This window comes from Epithele typhae (genome assembly GCF_022376455.1).
Source record: "Epithele typhae strain CBS 203.58 chromosome Unknown BXZ73scaffold_182, whole genome shotgun sequence".
NCBI lineage: Eukaryota > Fungi > Basidiomycota > Agaricomycetes > Polyporales > Epitheliaceae > Epithele > Epithele typhae.
The window spans coordinates 13,523-25,983 of record NW_025954373.1 but is presented as its reverse complement, the minus strand read 5'-3'; the positions used below and the strand labels follow the sequence as shown (position 1 = coordinate 25,983).

Sequence of the window (12,461 nt, the reverse complement as noted above, 5' to 3'; positions counted from 1 at the left end):
ACTCCTTTCTACACTTTGTAGTGCCTGTTAGTGTTCACACCTATTCAACTAGACTGAGATGAGCGCTCTTTGGGGCTTCAGTACTACTATGAATATACTCAAGATTTATAGACATTGATTCGAATTTTGAAGGGCTGCTTTCAGAAAAGTGAGGCTTCCGCAAGTTATTAGACAACTAGTGGCTGTAGCGCCCTGCCTCTGCTCATTGCACCTATGCCTGCCTACTAGTAAATCAGATCAATTCCCTATAATGTTGATTATATTTGTGAACCTAGTCCACATAGTAACTAGTCTAGATGTCAACAAAGCGCTCATATCAATGCAGTGTCTTCAGCCCTGTAAGGTCTATGACATATGGTTCATATGTTGTAACTGTTGGTATGAGCTCAGATGATGTCCGTTTGTGGTGATTTTAGGTGTGTTCGATGCGCATTGATGGGAGGGATCTAATAGTTGATGTCACGTGATTGTGGAAGCAGATGCGATGGAATGGTTTGAGTAACACTGCTGCAGCACTATATGTACTGTATATGGCTGATTATAGGCTTGTTTCTGAGCCAATCACTATATATGTAGGTGTATTAGAACACCTCTTCGAAGGGCTACAAGACAGTATATGTTATGTTATGTATTGTGCTTTGCAGCTGCTATACTGTAGCAACTACTGCTTGGCAGTGTTGACAGGGTTATAGTGCTGTGCCTGGTAATATGCTTATGTAACATACACCATTGAAACGCCACTTTGAATACGTACTCAGCATAGTTTAAATCATAAGAAACGGACATGAAATGAGCAATAGAGAGTGTAAGCAATGTTCCCAGATGCAGTTGCCTAATAGGTGTGTGAGAAAACTGTTACATAAGCGCCACCAGCGCACTCTCATCGCTCCTGCCACTGCTCCTCCTCTCTTGGGGGACTCTCATCCACCCTTCACCTCTGTTGCCTGGCTTTTGGCCAAAGTCCAGTGCTTATGAGTGGGAGGATGCCCCCACCCCCAGTCCCTGTGCTCCTGTACCATGCCTACTCGGTGCACCGATTTAGAGCGGTGGTCTTGAGCCTGGGATGCCTGCGACATTGCCATTTCGGGTGGTCTGGTCGTTGGAGCACAGACCGAGTTCTGTGTGAGATGGATTCAGCACTCTCTTCAACTCTCTGGTAAGCTTTGGGTGTCTGTGGGTGTTAGGTGAGTGTCCATTTATTGATTACCCACCCCTATGATACTTTGAGGCCACTGCACATCCCTTCCCATGCCCTCTCACCCTTAGAACCCTGCCAGATTTCTCCCAGGTGCGTGCTCTTTCTGTAGACCCCCCATTTATCCCCCACTTCGCATTTTTCATCCCTCTGTGCGCATATTGATGATGTGGGTTGCACAGCGCTCATGGGCGTCCATTTCAGAGGCGCCCACGGCACTGCTACATCTATAAGGCCTGTGTGCCATCCATCCCCTTCCCATGGTTGGATCTGCTTCATTTTTGGTCAGTAGGCACTAGTAGCACTACACACATGGTCTGTGTACTTTGTTTCATCATGTTGTGTCATTTGAGCCCATAACAACACGTTTAGAGCCTGGGACTGGCCACCCAGCCCATCTGGGCGCTACTGGGCGCCTATTTTCGCTCTCAGCCACAGCCACCACTGCCAGCTACTACAAGCCACACCCAGCCACCTAAAATTGTCATCCACAAGCCCTGGCTGCAATCCATCCTCTTTTGGTGGGGCTGTGCTCCCCAATCTTTGTCAGCTGCCTCTCTCATGCCTCTCCACCATATATGGACACTGTTTGCCACTGTTTGCCCCCTTCTGCCCCTGCCACAGCTGCCACAGTGGCTGATAGTGCAGCTGGGTGCTCATTTTGCACACTTTTTTCAAACTCAGCCCAGCTCAGCTAGTCCAGCTGCTGGTTGGGAACCCAGGAGCCTTGGGTTCAATCCCTGGTAGTGCCGCTTTTTTCTACATGTGGCTGTGCTATGCAGGCCTGGTTGTAACCATGGGTATTCAGGCTTTGTAAAATCCAATCAATTGCCTAAAACCCTGATTATATTCATGACAGGAGCTACTATAGAATGTGTTACTAATCTACTTACAGCTCGACTTTATATGCATTAGATGAGGCACACTGTAGACATTATCACTCATTCCTACCATTTTTAGATTGCTCCTGTGACCTCAGTTCTTATCTGTTTGGGGTGATTGTATATGCATCAGAAAGCTATGTAGAAGGCCTGTATAACTGCCACTTCTTTGTCTTCTCTAGCTCCCCCTTCAGGTGGTCTAGCTATGTAGAATGATAGTGTGTATTCTGCCTCTGTAAAATCAAATACAGTACATAAAATCTTGACTGTATTGAGAAGGGCAGCTATAACACAGGGTGTTGTAACTGTATTGGCATTGATATGCATAGTAAGCACTTTAGTCCTAGCTTCCATAATGTTTGGACTCCTGCTATGTGTTCTGTTCTTGTCTGTCTGTGGTGATAGTAGTGGTGTTTAACACAATGTTAAATGTAGCATATTAAGGTCTCTCATAGCTTCTCATTATATTCCACATCTCATTAATCGTTTTCTGCCAGTAATGGCCCACTCCTACCAAGTGAGCCTGCGTGAAACCATGGAAGCCGGTGCCAAGTTTCCTGACATTGAAGGACAACATCACAAGGTACATCAACTGACATATTGTGCTTGGTTTTCACTCAATTTTTGTTAGTGGTCGTTGAGCATGATCACACCAGCTGTGGCCGGCGGGTGTTCATCCCTAGGTCGACCTTTCCATTACTGGCATAGACAAAGTCGCCTTCGAGGGCGGTCTCATGACTGCCGCGAGGATAAAGTGCCACATTTGTTAACCACCATCTTGGAGGTGGCAGTGATGATGAACCTCATCAAGGTTGACATCGCCCGTCTAGGGGATGGAAGCTTCATTGTCGGCTCCAGATGATTGTTTCCCCTTGTGGGCTTTGGCATGAGCTCACTGCACATGAAGTTGTGGGGTAGCTGCTCGTCATATCACAGCCGACCAATGATGCTTACTTGACAACTCGCGATAAGGTGATTGTAGCACTACCTCATGACCTTGTTGAAGGTCATAAATGCACTCATTGAAAAAAACATGCTCATCATCAAGTGCGTTGTCTCTGGTCTCGTGGGTGAGCAAACGCAAATTCGACAAGAAGACTGTGGTTCTGGTCAAGGTGGGGGCCCGGGCTCAGAGCAGGATCAAAATTTTTCGTCACTACACCGCCAACGTGGGTTGGGCCCCTGGATGGGAAAACCCCATTCACCTTCTTCTCTCCTTCAACACATGCATGATTTGCCAGACAATCCCCACGCACGGAGACCTGCTCTTCAGCATGGATATCACTAAAGCAAGTGTCTTGAACGCAATCAACCATCTTCTAACCTCTGGGCTCACAATCTTCACCATTAGGTTGGACACCATTCACTTACCACTCATATTCAGGAAGTACGAGGTTGGTGTGCTGGTGACTGTTTTGCCGCTGGCCGATGTGCCAGCGACCAATCGGTGGGTCTTATCAGCCAAGCACTGTCGCTTACTCGCAGCGAACGAGGTCCTCATCAGGGTGGCCAAGGAGGTCCTCATCAGGGTGGCCAAGATGGTCAAGAACTTCTGCACTACCATTGGTTTCACTCAGTTGTATGAGCATGATCTCAATGGTGAATACAACTACGTCACTGAGGACGACGGAATCCAACCCCTCGAAGGGGGTGATGGTGGGCTCGTTACGCTCGCTTAATGCACCTTGGGCATCGTGTGGAAGACTTTCGACATCTTCATCTCGGATTGCCCCATCGATGACCTTCACACACTCTAGTGCCGTTTTGTGGGAGGTGACGTCCCGTTCACCTTCCATGACCCATCGCGCCCAGCTGTTGTTGCCCGACAACACAGCCTCTCACAAATACGAATCCTCACCCTCTGACTCCCAGCTGTCACCAAGGTCCCAGTCCTCTGCTGTCTCCTGCAGAATTTGAACAACTGTGCCTAGTTGCCATGGTTCCCCACCTGGCACCACAATGGCCGGCCGCAAGGTGTCAGCGACTGCAGTGTCTCCAAGTTCGTCTGCCCAGCGATCCACAATCACCCAGTTGCAGTGCTGGGCTGTACTCCCTATCGCTGCTTGAGCCTCAAACAGATAGTGACTCGTTCTCTGGCCAGAGAAATAAGGCACCAGCTGCATCAAATAAATATCTTGTGTTGACAACCCAAAAATCCTCGGAGTGCGCGCAACCAATTGGGAGGTGTAGGGTATGATGCATGTAGTTGCTCAATCAACGAAAAACGTGCTCTTCAATGAACTCGAGCTGAACATTGGGACCGGTCACTTTGACACTTTTAGACATGATTACCTGGTCTCCATGGAGCTGATGGGTCTCATCACTGGTAATAGGGAGGAACATGGCCGCAATCCTGAGACCGAACCGCAGGAATTCCAAGACAAGAAGTTGGCCAACGTGATTCAGGTAGTCATGATCGAATGGTCTATTAGGGCCTCTCTAAGGATATTGCTTGGTGAATATGGTTAGGGCCTCCTGATCGATGCAGGGCACCAACCAGACACAGTTGTGCAAATCAGAAACAGCACCAGCCACTATGGCGTTGTTCTCCAATCGGTGAAAGCCTTCGGTGGGGTAGAAGAGGACCGCAACCCTCTCTCCAGTAAGGCTGGTGGCTAAGGAACGTGACAATCCAAGCAACAGTGTTTCCGCACTCCACAATGACGGTCGTTAACGGGTTCTCCTGAAAGATGCGTTCAAGACAGTGATCAAGCGTAACAATCTGTGTTTTGATAAGAAACTGTGAGTGTTTAAGAGCTCTCTATGCACTGTTTGATCTGTCACAATAAACCTCTCGGCAGACAAACACCACCTAACATCGTGTATGACAATGGGCTCCCCCACAACTTGATCCGCGCTGAGCAAAGACCATTCCTGACAGAGAATGGCTGTTGTGTAGTGGGTCATCAAGTTGCTGGTGACAACTATTATTCTATTGCAAAGCACTTGAACATTGATTTGCACAAGGTTCATGACTGTGATGGCATGTAGGATGGCTGCAAGGCTGTTCTCGAGGATCATCTGTGAATTGTTGTAGGCGCCACACCATACAATGACCTGGGTGGGGAGGGCGAGGTCGGTGTATGTCAAAAATTTTGGAATTGAAGACAATTCCATGGCCGGTCCAGGAAGATGAACACACTTGTGATCAATCTGGGAGCCATCCCCAAACGGTGTCTTGCACCTCTACACAATTAGCATTGTTCTAAATGGAAATTTCAGCATGCAGCTGGTTGCAACTTCAGAAGACTGCTGACCTTCAACTGCTCAAACAAGTGGACAGGCATTATGGCAGATTCAGGCAAGGTGGCAAGGCAGGGGGCAGGGAGTAGAGGGATCGCTGTGTGAGCCCTGCTTGTTCAGCACCATACCATCTCATCATGTGCTAGCTTTGTTAGACCTGCCAATGACCAATACCAAGTTGGTCAGCGACCTCTGATGCAACAATATTGCCAATGACATTGACCTGGCCCTAATCACAACTGCTCCCGATCAAGTCATGGGTCTACTAACTTTACAGAGCTCTTGTGACCTCAGTTCTTATCTGTTTGGGGTGATTGTATATGCATCAGAAAGCTATGCAGAAGGCCTATATGACTGAAACCTCTTTGTCCTCTCTAGTTCCCTCTTCAGGTGGTCTAGCAATGTAGAATGCTCTGCCACTGTAAAATCAAATACAGCACCTACAATCTTGACTATATTCAGAAGGGCAGCTATAACACAGGGTATTGTAACTGTATGGGCTTTGATCTGCATAGTAAGCACTTTAGTACTAGCTTTCACAATGTTTGCACTTCTGCTATATATTCTGTTCTTATTTGTCTGTAATGATAGTAGTGGTGTTTAATATAGCTTATTAAGGTCTGCCATATCTTCTCATTATATCCCATATCTCATTAATCGTTTTCTGCTAGTAATGGCCCACTCCTACCAAGTAGACAACAACTTACTTTGATACACAGGCACCTAGCGCAGCAGTGACCACTGTTGAGTGCACTCTACATGGTGGCCGGATGGCATTCACACGAGAAGAGACATGAGCCCTGTTTTGACCAAGAATATATCAGCAAGGCACACGCAGACAGGCAGCATACACATACATTGATCATTGTCCATGGTTTGACCCGCTCCCCAGTGCCAGCACAACTGTCTGATATCGAACCTGGACATGGAGGGAAAATAATCAGCACAGAAGGGCAGCGAAGGAACACAGCACAAACCTGAACTTGGTAGGAGTGGGCCATTATTGGCAGCAAATGATTAATGAGATATGAAAAATAAAGAGAAGCCAGATAAACTATATTGAGCAATATTTCAAACATCACTACAGTCACTACAACAGATATTAATACAACATATAGCAAGAGTGTTCCAAAAGTCCCACTATGTCCATCACAATGAAACATTTAGGACCCACTGTGTTGTAGCTGCCCATCTGAATATAGTTGAGATGTTAGGTGATGTATTTGAATTTACAGAAGCAGACCACTGGTAGGGAAACCAGGGTTAACAAAGGGGTTGCAGGCATATAGGCCTTCTGCACAGCTTTCCAATGCATATACAATTATCAGAAACAGATAAGAACTGATATTGCAGGAGCCATCTAAAGTTAGTAGCCCCCAGTGATTATATATAAACTGAGTCTCATATAATGCATTTAAATATAAGCCATAAGTATATTCGTATCACACTCTATAGTCCCTTCTTATGTAAATATAATCAGGAATTTAGGCAATGTATTGGATTTTAAAAAACCTGAATACCCAGGTGTGCATAGCACAGTCACATTCAGAAAAAGTGCCACTAACAGGGATTGAACCCAAGGCTTCTGTATTTCTTACTCAGTTACTAAGGAAGCGGTACTAGCTGAGCTGGGCTGAGTTCGAAATACACTTTTAGCCACTATAGCTGCTGTGTCATCAGTAGGAGGGGGCAATTAGTGGCAGATAGTGTCCATATACGGTAGAGAGGCATGAAAGAACCTACTGATAAAGGTTGGGGGGAACACTCAAGAAGTATAGGAGCCCTTTACTACAACATTTCATATAAACCACACCAGAGACAACTGAACTGCACCATTCACTATTATAGTAGTTGTAGTTGTCTACAACTGTCCTTACCAACATACTAAATCAAAACTGGCACTTTGCAGTGATTGTCTCTCACTATTGCTACTGACTATGTTCTATGTTAAATGTAGTTGCCCACTAGTATCAAAGTTGGCTGCTTGGACAGTACTCACCACATTGTTCAAATTTACTAGTCTGGCTTTGCTCACTACTCTGTTATCATGTTCAAAGTCACTAGTCTATTCACAGTTACTAGTACAACATACTTACTGCCCTTCAAAGTGACTAGTCCAGGCTTATTGACCACTAACTTGTGCCCCTTTATTAGTTACTCACCCCTACAAAGTTGCTACCACATTCAAAGCCAGTACTCTGGCCTCACTTACTGCTTTATTTAGACTTACTAGTCTACTAGTTGGGCTTTATTTACTAGCTCATTCAAAGTTGCTACTATGTTCAAACCTACTAGTCTGGCTTTACTCACTAGTTCATTCAAACCTTCAAGTCCAGATTTACTTACTAGGCCATTCAATGTCACTACTCCGGATTTCTATTTACCACCTTAATAAGTCAACTCTTGCCTTATGTACCACTGCATTCCGGTTGGTGGTCTGGCCTTACTTACTACCACATTCAAAGTTACTAGTCTTGTCTCACTTACCACATTGTTCAAAGTCTACTCCGGGTTTTCATTTACTAGTCTAGTCCGGAGTTTTGCTTGTCACCTGATCCAAAGTTACTAGTCTGGCTTTACTTACTAAGCTGTTCAAAGTTGTTACTAGTCCACCCTTATTTACCAACCTGTCAATAGTTGCTACTATGGTTAAAGTCACTAGTCCGGGTTTACTTAACACCTTATTCCAAGTCACTATAGTCTGGGTTCACTTACTACCATGTTCAATGTTACTAGCCTGGCCTTACTTACTCCTCTAGGCAGTACTGACTGTCCCCTCCCTACTGTTATTGAAACCCTATTCACTCAGTTACTACTGCCCTATTGCACACTTATTAGTTGTTTGCTACAATGTTCAAAGTCACTATACTCACTAGTTTACTGGGTGTTACTTGCTGCCCTTTAAAGTCACTAATCAGGTGTTACTTACCGTCCCATTCAAAGGTGCTACAGCATTCAAACTTAATAGTCCAGCCTCACTTACTAGTGTCACTAGTCCTGTTTTACTTACTGCCCTTCAAACTCACTAGTCCAGGCTTACTTGATACTGTGTTTGAAGCTATTACTAGTCAGTTACCACCCTGTTCAAAGTTACCAGTCCTACCTTACTTACCACATTCTTTAGAGGCACTGTTTTTACTTACTAGTCTATTCAAAGTCCCTAGTTCGGAGTTTTGCTTATCACCTTATTCCAAGTTACTAGTCCAGCCTTACTTACAGGTCAGTCCACAGTTCTAGTCTGGGCTTACTTACTACACTGTACAAAGTCACTAGTCCGGGTTTTTACTTACCACCTTATTCAAAGTCACTAGCATGGCTTTCCTTACCATTCTTCAAACATACTCATCTGTGCTTACATACTATCCCATTCAAAGGTGTTAGTTTAGTCTTACTTACCCCTCCAGGCAGCACTTACTGGCTCCTTCAAAGTGTTTGACCCTGTTGTCAAAACCGTGTCCAGTCAGCTGCTACCACTCTGTTAAACACTTACTAGTTGGCTACACAGCTGAACAGTTCTCTACCAAGATGAAACATGTACTCTAGTTGGCTTTGTGTGAGAATGAAACCTTTAAAACCCCATACTTGCACCCAGAAACCAATGTACACTGTTAGTAGTGACTTAGACAAGGTCTAGGGTAGGTTTTTAGAGCTGCAGTGGTGCTTGGGCATGAGTTTCACAAAGTGTACATGCATGGCATTTAGCCTTTTTTGCATCAATCATGATCCATGGACATGACCATTAGAGGCCTTGGCTTGAAACAAGTACTACTCAATTTGTATGCTTCTTCTGCATTGATCTCAATTCACTCCAGCACACATCTTGGGCTGGGGGGCAGGTGGTGTGCAAATACTTTTGGGTGTGTAGGCTGTGGCTGTGCAAAAACGCGATATTGTGGACACCACTTTTCATGCCTCTGGTGGGACAGGCCTGTGCACTGCCACCCAGATGCTCTTGCCTACTATGTAGGGGAAAGTCGAAAAGCGGCATTTAGAAAGGTGCAAGCTGAGTATATGCTGCCTAGTAAGTGAGTAACCTGGGGTTGAGCAGGGACGCCTCTCACCCCTACGACCTCCGGGTCAAGGCACCTCACCTCCGGGTGAGTTCCCTGGGATTACCTTTGGGTTTCCTCTGTCTCTGAATCATCACTTTGATGTCATAGCTAGACCTCTCATTGTGTGTCCTACTGTCCTCCTACCATGCATTAGCGGGAAGACTGGATGGGGGATGAAGGAGTACAGCCCATGGTTTCTCTACATCTTTGGATGCTGAGAACTATGGAACCTGGCATCTATGCCATGGTTTCTCTTGTTGCTTTGTTGCTTTTCTCTATTTAAAAGCTGTTCATTGGCCAGCTTTCTACTAGAAGTGCTTACTGGAGGTGTATTGATGGTCAGTTTGTGTGTTTTTTGCTCTTATATTGCGCATTATGGGGGCTAGAGTGTTTCTTTCTGCACTGTTGAGTTGCGAACGACAGGGTAGAAAGAGGGACTCTAGCCCTTGAGCAGATATGAAGCTGTATAGAGCTGTACTGACTTTATTTCTTTACACCTTGGTTGTTTCTCCCTCTGGGGAACCTGCACTGGTGTGCACTGGTCCAAGTCCGGGAAGGGTTAGAATGATGCTTATGTGTTGTATTTTAGCTACTTTGTGTTTGCTTTGTATGGAATGATTGCTTCTCTGGGTTATTCAACTGGTCTGATTCAAGTGTGCAGTTCAGTTGTCTCTATCTACTTTAGGGCAGGTCAGCTAAGGACTTGGTGGTCTGACTATGAGTAGTAAGTAAGGCTGGACTAGTAAGCTTGGACTAGACAGTAAGTAAAGCCTCACTAGTAACTTTAGGACCAGTAAGTAAGACCAGATTAGCAGCTTTGAACAGGCAGTAAGTAAGCCTGAACAAGTATGAAGTAAAGCCAAACTAGTAAGCTTGAACAAGCAGTAAGTAAGGCCAGATGAGTGACTTTGAATAGAGCAGTAAGTAATGTCTGACTATTAACTTTGAACACCATAGCAGCCTTGAACCAGTCAGTTTGAAGAATAGTAAGTAAAGCGAGACTAGTAACTTTGAACGGGATTGTAAGCATAGCCAGTAACCCTTTGAATGAGGCAGTAAGTCAGCCTGGAGTAGCCAGACTAGCAACTTTGAATGATGCAACAACTAAGCCTACACTAGTTGCTTTGAATGGGGTAAGTAAGTAAGCCTGAACAAGTATGTTGAAGGATAGTAAGTAAAGCCAGGATAGTGACTTTGAATAGTCTAGTAAGTAAAAACCTGGAGTAGACTTTGAACAATGTGGTAAGTAAGGGTGCACTAGTGAGGTTGAACAGTGTAGTGAGTAAGCCCAGACTAGAGCTGTGAAATGACCAGTAAGTAATGCTAGACCGGTAAGAATAAGGTGGTAAGTAAAACTCCGGACTAGTGAGACTTTGAACAATGCCAAGACTAGTAAGTTTGAACACAACATTGAATGGCAGTCAGTAAGCCTAGATTAGTTGCTTTGAATTGGGTAGCAAATAAGCCTCAATGAGTATGTTTGAAGAATGGTAAGTAAAGCCATGCTAGTGACTTTGAATAAGGTGGTAAGTAAAAACCCGGACTAGTGACTTTGTACAGTGTAGTAAGTAAGCCCAGACTAGAACTGTGGACTGACCTGTAAGTAAGGCTGGACTAGTAACTTGGAATAAGGTGATAAGCAAAACTCCGGACTAGGGACTTTGAATAGACTAGTAAGTAAAAACAGTGCCTCTAAAGAATGTGGTAAGTAAGGTAGGACTGGTAACTTTGAACAGGGTGGTAACTGACTAGTAATAGCTTCAAACACAGTATCAAGTAAGCCTGGACTAGTGAGTTTGAAGGGCAGTAAGTAAAGCCAGACCAGTAGCACTAGTAAGAAAGTAAGTAAGACCTGATTAGTAACTTTGAACAATGTGGTAAGTACTGTCTAGGTAGGCAACTATAGCCATAGACTGCAGCAGTAGTAGGTAACAATAACCACTATTAAGTAAGGACTGCTCTAGTAAAGCGATAAACATGGTTGCAAGTACTACTGGACTACTAAGCTTCAACAATCTAGACTAGTAACTTGTCATGTAATAGTCAGTCCAAATAGCATAGTAAGCATCTAAATACCTCTCAAGTGTTCAATAGTTGCTAGTCATATGTATACTTTAGGGCAGGGTGCTAGCAGATCCTGCCTAGAGTAGTAAGGCTAGACTGGTAAGTTTGAATAGGGCAGTGCATTGTACCTTTGAATAGACCGGTAAGGCCAGATTAATAGACATGCAACATTAGACACTGGACTAGTAACTTCAAACAGGATAATAAGTAAGACTGGAGTAGCAACTTTGAGCAACTTCCAATAGGGCATTGTGTGATACTGGATTAGTGGCTTTGCAGAAACTAGTAAATGATGTCTAGAGTACTGACTTTGAACACTGTAGCAACCTATAATAGAGCAGTAGGCAAGGCTGGAGTAGCTCTAGACGAGCAACTTCCATACTAGCAGGTAACTATAGCTACTATACAGTGTTAGTAGTAGGCAATAATAAGAACTATAGAGTGTCTATCTTAGTCCAGCATACAAGACATTAGCATGTTAAGCAACTCCAGTCTAGAGGCAACAGTAGTACTCTAAAGTGCAGGTGGAGACAGTTATAGGCAACTAGACTCACTATAGAGCATAGATAATAACACTAGTAGGTAACTACACATAGGTAACAGTACTAGTAGGTTACTAGAATGACTACACAGCATAGGTACTATCAATAGTAGGCAATAACATCAGCCTTAGAGCATACAGACCGGAACTGCATAGGCCAGAGGTGGCAGTGCAAACCCAGCGGCTATTGGAACCCTAGAGAGCAACCCTAACCCCGGAGTAGGGTGATGGCAGTAAGTAGAAATCCTATGCATGGGAGGTGGCTGTGCTATTGAGAGGTAAGCGGAATCTGAAAAATACTCCCACAACTAGCATTTTAAGGGTGTCGCGCATCGCAGCCAGAGCCCACCCCATAAAGAACAATTCATTTGTACCTCATTAATCGTAAAGTAAGAGCAGAGTAACAACTTTGAAATATGCAGTAAGTAAGGCCGGAACGGGCACTAGTAACAGCTTTGAACCCAGGAGTAAGTAAGGCTAGACTT

The 12,461-nt window shown here is 44.7% G+C and overlaps 2 protein-coding genes across 2 annotated transcripts; both read left to right on the top strand.

Moving 5' to 3' along the window:
- Nucleotides 1-2,575: 2,575 nt before the first annotated feature.
- BXZ73DRAFT_83356 (uncharacterized protein) lies at nt 2,576-4,695 on the top strand (the record flags this gene model as incomplete). The annotated part of the gene is made up of 6 exons (XM_048023904.1): nt 2,576-2,659; nt 2,760-2,830; nt 3,125-3,732; nt 4,008-4,267; nt 4,324-4,482; nt 4,546-4,695. 6 exons carry the CDS (start codon nt 2,576-2,578, stop codon nt 4,693-4,695), a joined length of 1,332 nt encoding a protein of 443 aa, XP_047870991.1.
- A 4,350-nt stretch (nt 4,696-9,045) lies between these two features.
- BXZ73DRAFT_83355 (uncharacterized protein) lies at nt 9,046-11,296 on the top strand (the record flags this gene model as incomplete). The annotated part of the gene is given in 20 exon segments (XM_048023903.1): nt 9,046-9,081; nt 9,132-9,158; nt 9,185-9,236; nt 9,287-9,344; nt 9,368-9,416; nt 9,480-9,493; nt 9,658-9,717; nt 9,961-10,095; nt 10,115-10,131; nt 10,160-10,199; nt 10,329-10,357; nt 10,404-10,508; nt 10,543-10,577; nt 10,599-10,649; nt 10,699-10,716; nt 10,858-10,861; nt 10,937-10,970; nt 11,059-11,075; nt 11,142-11,161; nt 11,264-11,296. The coding sequence occupies 20 exon segments, from the start codon at nt 9,046-9,048 to the stop codon at nt 11,294-11,296; spliced, it is 834 nt and encodes a 277-aa protein (XP_047870990.1).
- Nucleotides 11,297-12,461: the final 1,165 nt, after the last annotated feature.